Below are 18,256 nucleotides of genomic sequence, written 5' to 3'. Positions count from 1 at the left end.
TAACAGCCATTGAAGATTTCTTGAGGTCATATCAGTGATGTAGTGTGTGTACCGTTACACACAGGGCTTGAAATTAACTTTCACTCACCTAAGCAATTTGGCTGCTAAATTTTTAAGTTACTGGCCATTCAAAACTTCTACTTCTGCTGTCTAATACAGCACAAAGAACGTCAAAAACAGAAACAGAATCATATTGAAAATGTCATTTTGACACCAAAACCGTTTTGATGGACCTGAAGTGGATAGATGTTCTTCCAAGAGCTATGAAATGAGTGTGTGACGCGTCTGTTTCCGTCAGGATGTGAACGCTCAGCCGCGACCCACCGCGCAGGATCTGGCCGGGTTCTGGGATCTACTCCAGCTGTCCATCGAGGACATCAGCATGAAGTTCGACGAGCTCCACCTCCTCAGGTCCAACGACTGGAAGATGTCTGAGACCCAGGACAAAAAGGTCCAACTCATGTTCCTTTCCAACATCCTAACGCTTCCTTTTGCTTGTTTAACCGATGTGAAGGTAGAATGAAGTTCTGGTTTCTGGCTATACTTCAGTGTTTAGATCTAGAAGCGTTCCCTTGTTGGAGCTGCCCGTCCTCGTAATACAGTCATGTGATGAACATGTAGTGCGTCAGATGCTACTTGTTAAAAATAGTTGGCATAAATAGTAATAGTAATCCAGTGCAAACGGAGTGAGTGATACTTTAGCGTAATGTATTTATATGTTAAGAATTAACATGAATGATTACATATTAATTTGATAATTTATTTTATTATTATTTTATACATATATTTAATATACTGCACATTATTAATTTTATCAATTTTGTTCTATATGTGCTTTATGAATAATTCATTTTCTATTCTATATGTATTTATTTTTTAAATCATGTAAAATGTAATGTTTATTTTATAAATGTATTTTATATTTGCTTTATTGTTTTAAGTTTATATTTTTGTTTGTTATAAGCTAGCATAGTGTATTTCAACAGTTCAATTTAATGTTAATGATTAAATAATTTAATATTTTTTGTTTTATTAATAACTTTGTTAAATATTCTTCATTAATTGCTTTATATTTCTATCTATATTCTGTTTTATTTTATAAATAAATTAATAAATATTTAGTATTTATATATGTATTTTGTTTTATATTTTTTTGAATAAATGTAATATTTAAAATAGTGTACGGTATTTTAATAGTGTAAATTAATATTAGTGATTTCTCAAAACTCAGGTCATATATATATATATATATATATATATATTATATATATATATATATATATATATATATATATATATATATATATTAGGGCTGTTGGAACGAATTCCGAAATTCGAATATTAAAAAAATCAATACTATTCGAATGCTGAAGTTCCTATTCGAATATTGCTTTTTTATGTATATATTTTTTTTTAAAAATGCAATCTTGCCTTTCTCGCCGCCTTGGCACACACATGTGAAAATTAAACGCTTTTGTTTCGTCTGATAAACAATAAAGTTTTTGAATCGTAACACAATTGTGCACGTTATCCACGCTGTATCATCACAACTGTCAAAAGTCGCGGAGAGGAAAGTCTCCACGGTAACGGAGATCAACAATTTGATTCTCAGTCCACACTACAACTCGAAAACGGCGTCTTCAAATATATCCACTTTGGAGTGCGTTTTCATTAATAAAAACGCCGTCTCATTGTGGACGGAAGGCCAAAATGGAGAGGAAAATATACGTTATTTTTTTATGACAACTTACAACCTGACAAGCTAGGCGATCTGTCCGAGGAACCGCCGTGCTAAACCAGGCAAGAATTACTTATTTTCTGCCTCTCTCCTCATCACGGGGCTTACCAGCTGTCCGCCAAAAGGCAATATCAGACAAACTGACGGTTTATCTATGAAGATATGAGCCCGATCAACATCACGCATTGACGATCCATAAGACTGTGTAATGTCGTAAATATTAATAATAGGATGAATTTGAGCATTTAATATTCGAATATTATTCGAATATTAAATAAAATAAGGAATGGAATTCGAATAGTATTTTAGAGGAAGATTGACAGCCCTAATATATATTATCCTGCAACCTCAGTAACACCAGAGATAGAAATTTTTTTGATAGATAGATAGATAGATAGATAGATAGATATATAGATATCCTCAGTATATTATTCTTTTTTTTTTTCTCTGGTGTAACTGAGGTTGCTGGATAATATTTAATATTAATGATTAATTATGAATTTTTATTTTATTATTTAATATAATGGTTACAAATTGTAATAGTTAAAAAAAATGATACTCCTAAATGATAATCCTATTTTAACTGTTGAATGATTGTCCTCAGGAGGAGAAGAAGCCTGCTCCAGCCCACACACCAAAGAAGACTGTAAAGATAAAGTCCAGCGGCGGGAAGGAGAAGAGCCTGGACTCTGTGGCCGACAAGCAGCGTCAGGAGGCCAGGAAGCGTTTGATGGCGGCCAAACGCGCCGTTTCCGAGCGGCAGAACTCCGCCACCGAGAGCGCCGAAAGCATCGAGATCTACGTCCCCGAGGCTCAGACGCGACTCTAATAAACCACCAAACCATAAACTCCTCCCACTCCTAGAGACGCTGCCTGGCGCTCACGGACACGCTCACTCTTGCGGAGCCGGAGCGCACCACGCCTGGATCTAAAGGTGAACGGCCGGATACAACGAGCAAAAAAACAAAAAAAAAACAATAAAAAGAGCGAAAAATTGAATTTGAACGCTTCCGCGTCGCCGCTGCCACTGAAGAACCTCCTGTTGACCGTTTGTTTATATGGCTTCCCCTTGTTATAATTATAAATGTTATAAAAGGTAACTATCTCATGGAATATATCAAGACTTTGTCTGTAAATTGTGCTAATATCTCTGATGATGAAAAGACCGCGTCAGATCTCAGACCCTTTACTCGCGTCACATGACCCGCTTCACCCGTCACATGACCCACGGACAGCATGCACTCAGGATCCTGCACGTGTGCACTTGTCTTTCATCAGCGCAGTCTTCCCGTTCTCACAAACACCTTTCTTTTCCCTTTTTTCCGGCTGTGTGGAGCGCCGCCGTCGGGAGCACGAACACGGACATGTGACTTTATCACTCGAAGCGTTTGAATGGCGTTGCGTATGTGAATGTGGATTTCTGCGGTCGAGGTTTTGATGGTACAGCAGATACTTGAAGTGTGAAGCGGATCACCGTAGGAAGTCGTAGAATAGCACAGGAAGCAGATTTTTAGCACTGTTTGTTTCACGTCACTTTTCACTCCAGTAAAATTGAATGCAGAAACGCATTTCAGCTTGATTTATTTTCCACGTCAAACAATCCATTTTTTGTTTAATAGGGTCCAAATATGACCACTCGACTCTGTTTTTATGATGAATGTTTTAAAACTTCAACAGTGACAATGTCCAGATTTTGACTTGGACCAACAGCCTGTTTGTTTTGTAATATTATTATTATTATTATTATTATTAATATTATTTTAATTTGAAAGGTTTCAGTTGTGTTTTCTGTCGTCCATTCCTTCCATGTGTTCTTCAGCACGGTTTCCTGATGCCACGGTTCCAGCGATGACCGTACGGCCGTGTCTTTGTGTGACCAATTAGAGCCCATCATTTGTGATCAAATGTTTTATTTTATTATTATTAATTTTTTGGACAGATATTAAAAACATCCGTTACCCAAAACTCAGCTGATTTTAGTTTGGAGAAGTTGTTTCAGTGTCAGATTTCCACACATTGAGTGTCACAGTATTTACTGTCTTCAGCATGTTGACCAACAGATGGTTTACTGGTTCAAATGTGTTTAACACACTTCACCTTTCAGATCTCGGAGAATCACTGCCGGTTTGTTCATGTGCCGAATTACAGATAATCCTAATATACACTTCCTGGCCAAAAGAAAAAAGTCTCTGTTTGGATTTAAACAGGCAAATGCTTAAGAGTCTATGATTGGATCATTATTGCAGTGATTATTCTGTTTGGCAACGGTTCTTCTAACCCTGATTGATGGAGTGTGTAGCTTTTCATTTCTTAAACAACCGGGTATGAAGACACATCATGACCATATTCCAGGATGACCATGTCAAGATTCATCAGGCTCAGATTGTGGAAGAATGGTTGGGAGGGAGCATGAATCATTTCCAGAGCTTAAAGGGATATTTCACCGCTGGAAAGATGAATGTGTATTTAAATTGGGTCATTTATGTTGTAGAAATGTGAAATTATTTTAGAAGTTGGTGACTTCTAGACTGAGAAAAGCCAGAAAATGTATTTTTGGCTCATGTGGATGAAAGACAACGACTCCCAGAATGCACTTGCTCCGCTGCCCTACGAGGACACGCCCAAGCCACGCCTACCGGTTACAGAGGGCAGTATCGGGAGAAATGATACAACTAGGCTACTAGTCGACTCGAAACTGAAAAGACGGCGTTTTATCGTGAGATCCCCCTATGGGCGGGTTGAAGACATGCGGGACGAGCTCCTCCTACTGGCTGGAGTCTCTCGCCTCTGGACAAACAAGCCTCCGATGATCATGAGGCTAAATGACGATTTTTGCGTCAACAGAGGTTTATTACCAGACACACAAAACAGAAATCTCTCGTCTCAGGGGGACATGAGGGAGGGAAGCACAGTCATTCGAAAATACTACTGGGTTTCTACTGATACAAAGCTTAATGCTGATCGGTGAAGTATCCCTTTAAGTACATGGAGAGTTTTTGGGATGTGCCGGAGGAGACTTTACAGAGTGCTGGACTCTTGCATTGACAATACAAGATCTTCAAAAAATTCATGGAAATAAATGTTGTAATGTCATCCTGGAATATGGCCATGATGTGTCTTACTACATGGTTCTTTAAAGCTACACTGTGTAATTTAATAAGTTGATTCTTAGCAAAAAACACTTTGTTCTTTCAAAATGATATGTGCTCATTAATGTGTAATTACTTCTACCAACTAATCAAGTATACTCGTAAGCTCGTAAGTAGAATCTGCCATTTAGAATACATACGAGCAAGTCACTCGAATGGCGGCAGCCATGTTGCGCCTCCATCTTGAAAATACATTAGCCAAAGAGGGACATACCTGGAAATTCAAGCTTCGCCTTTCGCGTTTTTACACTCAGTGGCACCGTGACGAATTTCGAGGGGGAGATTACTCGCGACTGCCGGCAGATTTGAAATAATACGGCCACCGTAGGAGTTAAAACGCCCTCAGAATGGGAGGGGCTAGAAAGTAATATTCAGTTGGTAGTCATATACAATTTCACCGCTAGGTGGGAGAAAATCCTACACAGTGTAGCTTTAATAAATCAAAAGCTACACACTCCATCAATTAGGCTTAGAAGAAATTTTCCCAAACATAATAATCACTGCAATAATGATCCAATCATAGACTCTTTAGCATTTGCCTATTTAAATCCAAACAGAGACTTTTATTATTATTATTATTAGTTTTTTTTTTTTTTTTTTTTGGTCGACAGTGTATGAGGCCTTTAGTTCAGAAGCAAACCATTTACTGAAGCTGGAGGAAAATTGTGTTTAAATGGTGAGTGAGTGTTTATGCAGGAGATTAGATGGCATTATTAATAATAATTCATAAATTTCAGAGTTTGTGTTCCATTACAAGCGTTAAAGGGATAGTTCACCCAAAAATGAAAATTCTACTTGCTATAAAGTTCTGACTGAGAAGATCCCGGTGTTTCAGAAGCTTGATTCCCATGGTTCATGTGGTGTGTGTGTGAAGTTCAGACTTGCTTCAGTTTGAACTCAACTTGTAGAAGAACGTGAGTCATGTTCATAAAATCTTTTCTTTGTTCACATGATGATGACTGAGGCATGAACACAAATCAAGTTTCAACACAAGATTCAGTTTTCTTAAGATCTGGATTTTAGCAGCCCCTCCTGTCTTGTAATAGGCCCATTATACTTATATAGTGTATGTCATTTTTTTCGGAAACTGAGAAACACTACCATTCAAAGGTTTGGGGTAAATCATTTTTTAAAAAGACTAAAAGTGATAGTAAAAACATTTATAATCTTACAAAATAATTCTATTTCTAAATAAATACTGTTCTTTTGAACTTTCTATTCATCAAAAAACCCTTAAAAAGTATTATTGCAAAAAAAATACTGTTTTTATTAAGCAGAAAAACTGGCAACATTGATAATTTATTGTTATATAGAATATTTCTTGAGCATCAAATCATCATATTAGAATGATTTCTGAAGGATCATGTGACACTGAAGACTGGAGTAATGATGCTGAAAATTCAGCTTTGATCACAGGAATAAATTACATTCACATAGACATTCACATCTATTCTTAATAATAATTCACAGACACTGTTTTCCCTGTAATTGTTTTATCACATAATGCAGTCCTGGCGAGCAAAAGATTCAAAAACGGCAGGAGGGTGAGTAAAATATGACTGTTTTATGGGAATGTTTACATGCACTGATATTCCTCAAATCCGAATAAATCCAATGCAATTTTAGATTCTGAAAGTTGTTTATATAAATTTTACAGTCCGTTTCCAGCATTATTTGCATTTGTCCCTAACTAAATTTCAGCGGACACACAAATATTAAAATATTGCATGCAGTGCGACTGCGATTATCATCTCTGTTATATTTAACAATGTTAACTCATTTTACTCTTAGTAGTGGCATTTATAAACGCGTTCTATCTACCACTATCCACGCATTATTTACAATCAAATCAACATTCAATCAATTCAGTCAGACAAATCGGCACGTCAAGAGGAAATATTTAACACTTATACTCCGATTTTGACGTTTAGAGCTTCTCCTGACAAGTTTATTCTTATCCAACGATCTCATAATGTCGTGTTCATTGACATCTGGGCAAGTGTGGACAGTCTTTCACACCAAGAACGATAACTATAAAGTTATAACGATATATATATATATATATATATATATATATATATATATATATATATATATATATATATATATATATATATATATATATATATATATATATATATACAGGGCTTGACATTAACTTTTTTGCTCACTAGCCAATGTGGCTAGTGGTTTTCCAAAGTTACTAGCCACACAGCATTTTTACTAGCCACATTTTTGTTGTTGTGAAATTACCTGATAAAAGTTGACTATGGCGTGCTAAAATTTACTTAAACTAGATTTACAACCCTTTAAAATGTAAAACCACTGTACACACCCAAATCAAGACTACATAAATATATAACAATACAGGTCATTATCATTAGCTCTGATAAGGTTGTGTGTAAAGCTCCTTTTTTAAAATGAAACCATGTATTATGTATTATGTCGCCACATTGCTCCACCGGCATACGACATAACTCCAGCAGGGCAGCTAGCTGTCTCTTCGATTCTTTGTTGTCGGTCACTAGCGACAATACTCATTAGGGCTGTCAAAATTGCCCAAAAATGACCTTCGAATATTCCCTCTAAAAAAAACCCACTTAGCTTATATTCGATCTATTCGAACATCTGGTTGCGCATTTTGTCAATGACGCGCATTACGTCAATAACAGGACAAATTAATACAAAGAGACATAACTACTTGTATAGGTAGTTTATTAAAACATATTTGACAACGTATTACCTACACGAAAACAAGTAAATCAACAAATAGAGCGTCTGGCGCGAGTGTAAAGACGCGTTTACGCGCGTCTGGAGGTCTTGCGGCGCGAATGAGGCGACACGCGCTCTGTGCATAACAGTTTAAATGAACAACAACAATAAGCAAATGTTGAGTGCTGATCAAGAGTTTTGTGCAAGCAATTTAAGGTCGCGACTCTTATATAGCAGGCTTCATTCAGTGATTGAAACAAATATTATTAACATTAATTGAAGTTTTACAGTATATAGAACCGACATTGAACGCTCCGAGCGAGCTGTGCTGTGGTAAACATGGAACTTTTCCTTGACATGAAACGGTAAATAATCAAACCAGTGGAAGCCTGCAGTGCATGAAACTGCTGTATCTAACCTACCTTATTCATGCAATATCTATTCAGTCAGTACAGTAGCCTACACTTCAGTAATGTTTCTGTTTAACGTTAAATAAATTGACCCCTCAGGCAGCGCGCCCACTCGCAAAGCAGACAGCCGCGCCTCTGCTACCGCGGGCGTTTTTCCACATTCGAATATTAATTTTCACCTTCGAAATTCTGTTTTTTTTTAAACTATTCGAATATATATTCGAATTTAGAATATTCGTTGACAGCCCTATTGGAGTTGTAGTGTCGTAGTGTCACACTTATTTCAGATGCCTTTTGAAAAGACTACAATTATTCAACCCGCCAAAGTGGCTAGTTGGAGTGACTGTGTTACCCGCCACGAGCAAAATCCACCCGCATTTGGCGGGTTGGCGGGTGTTAATGTCAAGCCCTGTATATATATATATATATATATATATATATATAAAAAAAATCGTTATATAAATATAAACGAATAACAGAGTCCACACCACAACTGTAACGATAACGGCACCGATAAATTATATCGTTGGAATCACTTTCGGAACGATTTTTTTCCCCCGATAATGAACGATAAAACATTCACAGCCAATCAGAATCCATCCTGCGTGAAAGAGCGCGAGCATTTAAAGTGACAGACGTATAATAAACAATGATATCGTGCATTAGTGTGGATACTATGGTTAGGCTATGTTCTTTGTTTGATCGAACTGTAGCTTAATGATCTACAACAAAACAGAGCAAGCGTTGGTGCTGGTTTTTAATTGCTAAAATAGTCATTTCTCGTTAGAAATAACATGGGAAAAAGTTGGTCAAAAACGTAGCCTACATTTACGCCACATTTTTTAGCTCTGCACTGTTGTATAAAATCAGTAGGCTTCACGTTTGCAATAGTGCTGATATTCGAGAAAACGACATCCTTAGTTATAAACATAAATATAGGCTAAAACTTAAAAACAAGAACTCATAAAGCAGGGCTATATATGTATGACATACAGGGACTTTTTTGCCCTATATATCTTGAATTTGGGGAGTATTTTGTATTAATTTTGGTGGCATTTTTGCCTCAAGCCCCGATAATTTCCGCCCCTGGTTTGTGTGAGGCGTGATGGCGGGGGAAGCGGCTCTTTTTCAAGGCCCGTTTCAAGTCAAACAGGTGAAACATAGCAAATATTAATAAATGATTATGTTTAAACAGTAGCGATATTGTCTAAACATAACTTTTGTTAAGAGTAGGTGAATCATTCACATTCAGGTTGCATATTGACTTTTTTATTATCTGACCACAGTTGTTTTTCTAAGCATGACATTTTATGACGGATTGGAATAATTGTCTTAATGAACTTCTGGACCAATCACAGCTCAGAATGCTCGGATTCATCAAACGTTTTACACAATTGACTCGAGCAATAAAGTAGCATCTTATGTTAGCCTACTGTTTGTCATAGATTGTCCAGTCGTGTGAACGGTGACTGTTTGTTCTTGTTCATGATGTTCAACTTGTCTGTTTTGCGTTCTCAAGTTTACTGACCTGCTTTTCCAACAGATACTGAAACTCAGCACAAATTTCTGAACTCTGCATGTCAGCAATATCAGAGTCTTCAAACCTTTGTGTTCTGGTGGAAGGATTGATTATTTGCTTTGGATTGAATATCAATGAACTCAAATACATTGAATCTTAATAGGGCTAAACTGGACTGAACACACTTATGGACTTTCAGTGGACATCTCCCCTGCCTTTGTATATTTTATTTATTGTTTTATTTTATTTTTTATTTTATTTTTTACATGTGATGCCTCAGATTTTATTGAAAGGATATTGTTGTATATACATACACACACACACGTGTGTGTGTGTGTGTGTGTGTGTGTGTGTGTGTGTGTGTCAGATGCTAATGGACACAAATCAAATGTACTTTACATTGTCAAGTTTTTGTTTTTATGCCAACTTTGGAGAGAAATATTCTAGACGTAGAGGGCCGATACTGACGCTTTCATGCACAACATTTGTTCAATCCATCAGGTTGTTTCTTGCACTTTTGTTTGTGTGTTTATAGTGAAAAACCAGGGTTAAATGAACTGTTTTAGCGGTAAATGGCACTTTCCATTAATGGGCGGCAAATTTGTGTTTAATTGTCACTTAGTTTCAAACTACAGATATGCTGTATTCAATATAGATACAAATATACATTTTAATTAATGTATTTTTATTTAACTGGCTAAAATTTTCATGATCTTCCCTCAAATGACAACATTTTAATATTATATAAAATTGTGACACACAGGAAATTACATCATATATACCATATACAGTATATACCATACATACACACACACATTTATTTGTGTTAGATGAGATTAATCGAGATATATATATATATTAAGAAATATTTGCATGTATATCCTGTATATATATTTATACATAATTTATATTATATATAAATATAAATATTTTATATATAAACAACACATTTTTCTTAAATATATACATGCATGTGTGTGTATTTATATATACAAAGTAATTATACACAGTACACACACATATATTATGTAAACACAAACTTTATTTTGGATGTGATTAATCATTGACCAGCACTAATATTAACATATATACACACACACATATACTGTATTTACAAACATTTATGTTAGATGCGATTAATCGATTAGACGGGACATATATATATATATATATGTGTGTGTGTGTATATGTGTGTGTGTGTGTATATATATATATGTTTGTGTGTGTGTGTGTGTGTGTGTGTGTGTGTGTGTGTGTGTGTGTGTGTGTGTGTGTATGTGTATGTACTGTATGTATATGTATGTGAAATAGATTTCAAACCTTTTATAGAAAGAATGTAAAATTGTAGTTTGTCATTTTGAGGTCATAAGTTCCTCCTTTCACTGAACCTTCAGACCAAATGACTTAAAGAGTTTTAAGCATTACCCCTTTTGTGGAAAGTGCCAGAACACGGTTAACTGGTTTAACACTGATGAATTTCTCTGTGTGGTTTGGTTTTGAGCACCAATATAATAATGAACACATGAAATCTGATCTAGGATCAGTGAATTCAATATGCATACAGGTCCAAATCTCATCCTTACGTCTCCAAAGTCCAGAGAAAGAGAGATTTACTATAGATATCTATCATTGATGGTTATTATTTTTCAGAACTAACATGTTTTAAAGTAATATAGATATACAATGTTACACTCTGTAGATTGTAGGATTGTTGTGGGAATATTTCTTTTACAATCAAAATAAAGTTTTATTTAACAAGAACAGCAGAACAACGGGTGGCATCGCTTTTATATTGTTCATGTTCATTTATTATTGTTCAGCACTGTAAAAAAATGATATGATCAATAAGTCATGACAACATATGTTTTTCCACGATGAAGTCATCAAAATAATTTAACCAATTGGAAATTCGTTTGTTTTGTTCGAATTTAAACTATAGGCAAGATTTTTTTTTTTTTTAATTAGTTGAAATTACTTTTTGATTATATTTAAAAATTTAAGGCATTAACTAAACTTTTTTGTTTGTTTAATTTTTTTAATTTTAATTTTTTTTACAGTGAGTCCATCTCATGAAATCTTGGCTCATATTTCACAGATTTTGTAGTAAAATGTGATTGAATTGTGTGTATTTTAAAAGCTGGAAAACCTATTTATCTTGTGTTAAATTTTGTGTGATGCTGCAGAAATACTTTGAATTTCTATTTAAAATGATGCTTGTATCGGTCCACGTGACGATCCGTTTGCAGAACAAATAACGATTCATTCAGATTCTTATAGAACTTATTCTCAAATGTACAAACTTTATTTTCAATAGAGAAATTCAGCAAAATGACATTGTGGAGATTGGACTTCTTGATATCTTTTTCATGTGAAGGACTGTTTTTGTCTTCAGCAGATTCAGTCTGATAACTTACACGGGTTTATCTGGAGAGACAAAGAAAGAAAACAGGTCAAATACTGGATCTTTATTTTGTGAAGTATGTGAGACTTTACAAAAGACAAAAATATATCATAAATATATATAAAAAGATATCACTTAAAGATATGGCAAGCCAAAAGGGTCAGAATTACGCAATAGATGAATCGCGTTTACATCCAAAACGCCATTTTTGACAAAAAAAAAAATGGTTTTAGCGCCGTCAAATACACTCCTTGTTTTCCTTGATTAGCCAAGTTTGATAAGTTTAAACTGTTCTCACCCAAGCAGTGATGGCCTAAGTCAGCGAAATGATGCGTTTGTGTAAGAACAATATCCATATTTACAATTTTATTGAAAAAAATAACTTGATTTTGACGTACGCATTGATTTACGGCGATAGACCTGGCAGTGGCACTATTGACGAACATTGAAGCGCAGAGGATAAAGCAAACAAAACACCAGTCACGAAGTCTAAAACGAGAATTTTTAAAGAAATATGTCAGAGGATTTCGATCGAAGAGAAGAGGAGCTTGAGTTTGTTGCCCAGCCCTGTTTGTTTGAACCACGAGAGGCATCAAAGCTTACACTACTCTTCTACATCGCGTCAGGGGTTACGCTTTTGCCGGAAGTCGACTTGCCTAGGCCGTCTGTCGGAAGCTAGTTGTTTTAGTTTATAAAGTTTTAAATAAGGATATTTTTCTTACAAAACCCATCTCTTTGCTTCAGAAGGCTTGGATTGATCAATCCGTATGGATTGCTTTTATGATGGATGGATGCACTTTTTTGGATTTCAAAATCAGGACCGCCATTCACTAGGCCTACTATTATAAAGCTTGGAAGAGCCAGGATATTTTTTAATGTAACTCCGATTGTGTTCGTCTGAAAGAAGAAAGTCATATACACCTGCTTGAGGGTGAGTAAATCATGGGATCATTTTCATTTTTAGCGTGTTTATTTTGAAAAACAGTGGAAATGTAGCGCAGTTGAATAAAAAAATACACATATAAGCCTATTGTGTGAACGGCCAGTAATCGCCACATGGTTCCCGCTAATTTTTTTCCTATGGGTTTTTAATTATTTATTTTTTTTCACTATATGAGCGAAATAAGGTCTGTGGTAAAAATATCTTGACACTACTTAGAAGTTTTGTCCTACAACGTAAACTGCACACACTCACACCCCAAATGTCCTTAGTTTCTTATTAAAAAACATAGCCTATGTTTAAAAAAAATAAACAACAGCTTCAAAATCCGCTTTCTAGTGTGTAATTTACATTGTAGGGCAAAACGTTCAAGTAACATCAAGTTATGCAGACCTTATATTGAAAACCCCCATTATAAAAACTCATAGGAAAATCAATAGGGAACCATGTGATAAAGTGATAAATCTGAACTACTGGATCATCAAAATCATTAGATGTAAGGGATCAGTACATAATATATAATAAGTTGCTAAATGAATCTGGCTGCTGGTTTTTACATGTCGTCCTTGTCTTTGGCGCCGTGTTTGAGGATGCGAGTGAACTCGACGTAGTTGAAGTTCCCTTTCTTGTCGATCGGCGCCTCTCGGAAGAGCTCGTCCACTTCTTCATCTGTGAAACGATCACCCATGGTGGTCAGCAGCTCTCGGAGATGATCCTCGTGGATGAAGCCTGTTACACACGGCAGATTACAGGCTTATGTCAACATCACAACCATGTAAGAGTTGATTTAAAAAAAATAAAGTTTAAAATACGTCAGGGTCAGTCGACTAAACACAAAAATCCAATCATTTTGTAGGAAAAAAATGGCATTTTATGGTTTTAGTTAGAACTATAATAATCATGTTTAGGTTTTAGGAATAATGTATATATGGCTTTAGTAATATTTCAAGATCATATTTAAGCCAAAAGATCAAAAGAAAAATATTTTTGTAAAAAACAAAACAAAAAAACACATATATATATATATATATATATATATATATATATATATATATATATATATATATATATATATATATATATATATATATATATATATATATATATATATATGCTGTACATTTTAATATGAACTATTCAAGAAGTTGTTAATGTCATTCAACTCAGAAACTGTCAATCCTGTGACCTTTATGAGGGAATAATTACACCCCAGCATATATTAAAATGTATTAATTTAGCTTGAGATGGTGCAATGCAGTTTATTAACACTTGAACATGTTATTTGTCTGCCAGATTAAAGTCCTCGCTGTACCAGAAGCGTCTTCATCGAAGCACGTGAAGGCGTTTCGTATGACGTCTTCAGGGTCGGTCCCGTTCAGACGTTCTCCAAACATGGTGAGGAACATGGTGAAGTTGATGGGACCCGGAGCTTCACTCATCATTCCCTCCAGATACTCGTCAGACGGGTTCTTCCCTAGATCAAACAATCACATCGATATAAGCCCTCACATGCACACACACACATCAACTTTACTGTCCTGCTTGAAGTTTCATTGGTGCTGGTAAAATCATTCCAGTGTGGTTGATGACAAATGGTTGATATTTTGTATGTTATTTGGCATGCAAATTATTACTGACAAAATTGGAGGAATCCTACAAAACCTCATCTTACATAAGGTCATATATTTCAGCCCAAAATCAAGAGAAAAACGAAGCCTATTTAAAAAAAAAAGAAAAGAAAAAAAATTAGGGGAAAATTTTATTATTGCATTAATCTTACAAACCCTGTTCTTACCTACTTTCTTTCAGGCTAAATTCAAAAGAAAAATGAAGCATATTTAAAAAAAGAAAGAAAGAAAATATTTATGTTTTATATATATATATATATATATATATATATATATATATATATATATATATATATATATATATATATATATATATATATATACATATATATATATATATATATATATATACTACCTGAAGAGTTCAGATGCAAAAGCCTCTAAGTGCCGTCTGAAATTTTCTTCTAAAATTATCATTTTTATCAAGCTCGTATATTTAAATTCAGTAATTTCACTTAAATGGCAATGAAAATTACCATTTAAGTGAAATTACTGAACTTAAATATACGAGCTTGATAAAAAATGATCATTCTAGAAGAAAATTTCAGATGGCACTTAGAGGCTTTTGCATCTGAACTCTCCATATATACCAGGAAGATTTTAAAACGAGCGCTTCATTCATAAATCCGTAAGATCTTGCCTTCATGCTGTGGAAACACAAACCGGAAGACAGAACACAACGAGCGCTGAAAGGAGGCGGAGCTACATTGTGTACAGTTGACCACGCCCATTTTATAAATGACCCCATTATAGTTTACCAAACGGTAAAGATAAAAAACATTTTTTTATAACTATTGACCTAGAGAGTCCGGAGAATTTTACTGCGGTGGTTTTATTGAGGTTGAGCAAAAAACGTATGATTAGTTCATAAAAGTGTGTATATAGCTTTAGGTTTTAATATAAAATCATACTTCAGCCCGTTGAACCTACATGACCAAAGTAAAAAGATGTACCTTAAAGCATCTGTTGAGTACACTGAAGTTATTTCCCATTTTATATAAAACCATCTATATTACCGAGAGAGGCCAGCATGTCGTGTAGATCCTCCTTATCGATGAAGCCGTCTCTGTTCTGATCGATCATATTGAAGGCCTCCTTGAACTCCTGGATCTGCGACTGGTCGAACATGGCGAAGACGTTGGAGGTGGCCCTCTGCGGGCGCTTCTTTGTGGTCTTTCCTTTGGCACGCTTGGCTGCAGACATTTTGACTGTTGGGTTTGGTTCTGCAGAAGGAAGAGATGCGAGATTAAAGTCATTAGAGTCGGCTTATCGCAGCCTGGAGGGAAATGCAATGCAATAGAGCAATGCCATCGACTCGTATGATGGATGAAGTGTAAGCTTCATTAGTTTACATTAGTTAATGCATTAACTAACATGAACACTACATTTGTTACAGTATTTATTAAGATTTGTAAATGTTAGTTAATCAAAATATAGCTGTTCATTGTTAGTTCACAGTGCATTAACAGATACAACCTTTGACTTTAATAATGTATTAGTAAATGTTATAATTAATATTAACTCAAATTAATAAGTGCTGAAGAAGTATTGTTCACTCTTAGTTCATGTTAACTAACTAACCTTATTGTTAAGTGTTACAGATGAAGTACACTCTAAAAAATGCTGTTGTTTCAAACCATGTTTGGGTCAAATATGGACAAACACAACCGTCGGGTTTAAAAAGCATTTTAAACATTTAAACCGACGACCCCAACAGGGATTTAAAAAACCCCAGCATTTTTTAGAGTGTGTTTTCAATCTTATTCGGTGGGAAAATATGTACGAAATGTGTATGAAATATGCATCCAGTCTTAAATCATAATAGTTAGAGGGACATTTGTGCTTTCGACATTAAATTGACATGGATTTTCAAGATGTTTCAGCAGAATCCTGTGGTGTGACATGCTATAATTCATCTAAAACTTCATTTTTTTGTACTGCATGGAATATTTGACTGAAAACTATTAATTTATCAAACCGCAAGGCCAACTAAATCAAGCCAGTAAAGACTGAAAATGGTGGCACTTTACAAAACTTTTGATTTCACTTATACATACGGTATATGTATATTTGGGTTAAGGTATCAGTATTACAGTGTAATTATACATTTACGTACTGAGTAATAATATTTAACTAAATGTACTTACTATAGGCTTAGGATTAATTGCATGTAATTATGCATAATTTATAGCGATACTAGCTACATATGTAACAGACACATGTAACAGTAAAATAAAGTGTCACCCAAAATCTTCATGTTGAATTATAAAATGTGTATTGTTATAAACAGAACAGAACCCCATTTCAGACTTTACATATTTCAGATGTAAAATATCATATGTAATCAGTTTTGAAACTATGCATGTTCTCTGCCAGTACTGTTCAGACTGAAAGTGTATTATATCTGTTAACCACTAACAAAACCAACAACGATTGACAGTTCTTAGAGTAAGTGTACCTGGTTTAGCTGTTGAAGACGGTGGAGAAGAACGCCGTGTGTGTCGGATCTGTTCCTCTTTGGGCTGAAGGGAAGTTTGTTTGGTTTTTCAGGCTTTTCTCCACACCTCCCTGTTCCTGAGCGGCCAATGAGGTCAGCCTCCCGTCTGGAGCCTTTAGCCATACAAGGCAAAGGAATCTGAGAGCCACAGACCTCGCATATCCTGAGAAACAGCAGAACGTTTTCACAATGGCCCGGGTCTGGCCAGAACGAGGCCTTATTTAGCAAATAAATGATTAAGTGTGCAGGACAAAAGAAACATTTCCTTTGGCAGCCAGTGCAGATGAGGACCAGCACAGGCCGGCTTTCTAAAGTCATTTCAGGCCCTGCTGAGGGATTTGCATTAGAAAAAAATGCAAATTTATGAGCTGCTGGCTTGGGAACAGAGATAAATCTTCGTTCTTCTTCTTCTTCTTCTCAAATATTTATATACACAAATGATTGGAGAGCTATAAAAATGTTCCTGCTGAGAGCAGTGTCTATTGTTTTACATTGTTTAACACAGCGTGCACAAAACTACTGCATTTATTGCATAAATAAAACAACTAGGTGATGTTACAAAAGTTCACACAGTATTTTTCCATATTTTGGGGGGGAAGAAAGCCAATATCAATGTAAGTCTATACACCAATGTTCAGCTGAACAATGACACTATTGTCTTTTTTAGAGCTGCTTTATGGTAGAATTGAACTCTGTTTGCATCATTGAATCATTATGTTCCTGTTTATCCCTGCAAAGCTGCTTAGAAACAATCTGTATAGTGTAAAGCGCTATAGAAACGAAGGAAACTTGACACTGTCCTCAATTATATTAGACTAAACAACATTCATCCTCAATACTCAAGTTTTATACACAAAGCCTAACCCTTACGAAAATTAACCATGGTTTTACTACAAATGAAACCAAAAAACATGGTTATTATTGTAGTTAAACCATGGTAATCACAAACTAACCATTGCCTTGCTACACTAGTAACCATTTGTAGAAAAACTGTCAATCAATCACACTTTTACTATAATACAAACCACGGTTAATTTGGGTAAGAAAGGGTTTTAGGTGTTTTAATTTCATAAAATAATCAATCTACCATCATAAACGCTAGATATTTCACTGGCACCTCACACTTTCTGATTGATGTAAAGTGTAACCAATCAGATTAGCGCAATAAACCCCGCCCCCAGCATCTTCATCGCAGTGATTGGTTCAGACGTTGAGCGGCAAATCTTACTGGCTTATCATTAATCACAGAGGTTCTTCCTACA

General features: G+C 35.3%; 2 protein-coding genes across 2 annotated transcripts in view; one reads left to right on the top strand and one right to left on the bottom strand.

Moving 5' to 3' along the window:
* dlgap4a (discs, large homolog-associated protein 4a) overlaps positions 1-3,305 on the top strand; it is a gene marked incomplete at its 5' end in the record, with an annotated part of 39,426 nt that extends 36,121 nt beyond the window's left edge. Inside the window, 2 exons of the mRNA XM_081386550.1 lie at positions 299-451; positions 2,343-3,305. Of these exons, the coding sequence (XP_081242676.1) occupies positions 299-451; positions 2,343-2,567 (378 nt within the window). The 3' untranslated portion in view covers positions 2,568-3,305. The remainder of the gene's footprint in view (positions 1-298; positions 452-2,342) is intronic.
* An 8,674-nt stretch (positions 3,306-11,979) lies between these two features.
* myl9a (myosin, light chain 9a, regulatory) lies at positions 11,980-17,154 on the bottom strand (the record flags this gene model as incomplete). Its single annotated transcript, XM_081387314.1, is given in 8 exon segments — positions 11,980-13,598; positions 14,182-14,343; positions 15,514-15,720; positions 16,956-16,986; positions 16,989-17,045; positions 17,047-17,075; positions 17,078-17,112; positions 17,114-17,154. Coding segments are annotated over 8 exon segments (738 nt in total). The 3' UTR covers positions 11,980-13,422.
* Between the last annotated feature and the right edge of the window lie 1,102 nt (positions 17,155-18,256).

Source organism: Scardinius erythrophthalmus (assembly GCF_964197995.2).
Source record: "Scardinius erythrophthalmus genome assembly, chromosome: 15".
NCBI lineage: Eukaryota > Metazoa > Chordata > Actinopteri > Cypriniformes > Leuciscidae > Scardinius > Scardinius erythrophthalmus.
This window is presented reverse-complemented; position numbering and strand designations above follow the sequence as displayed.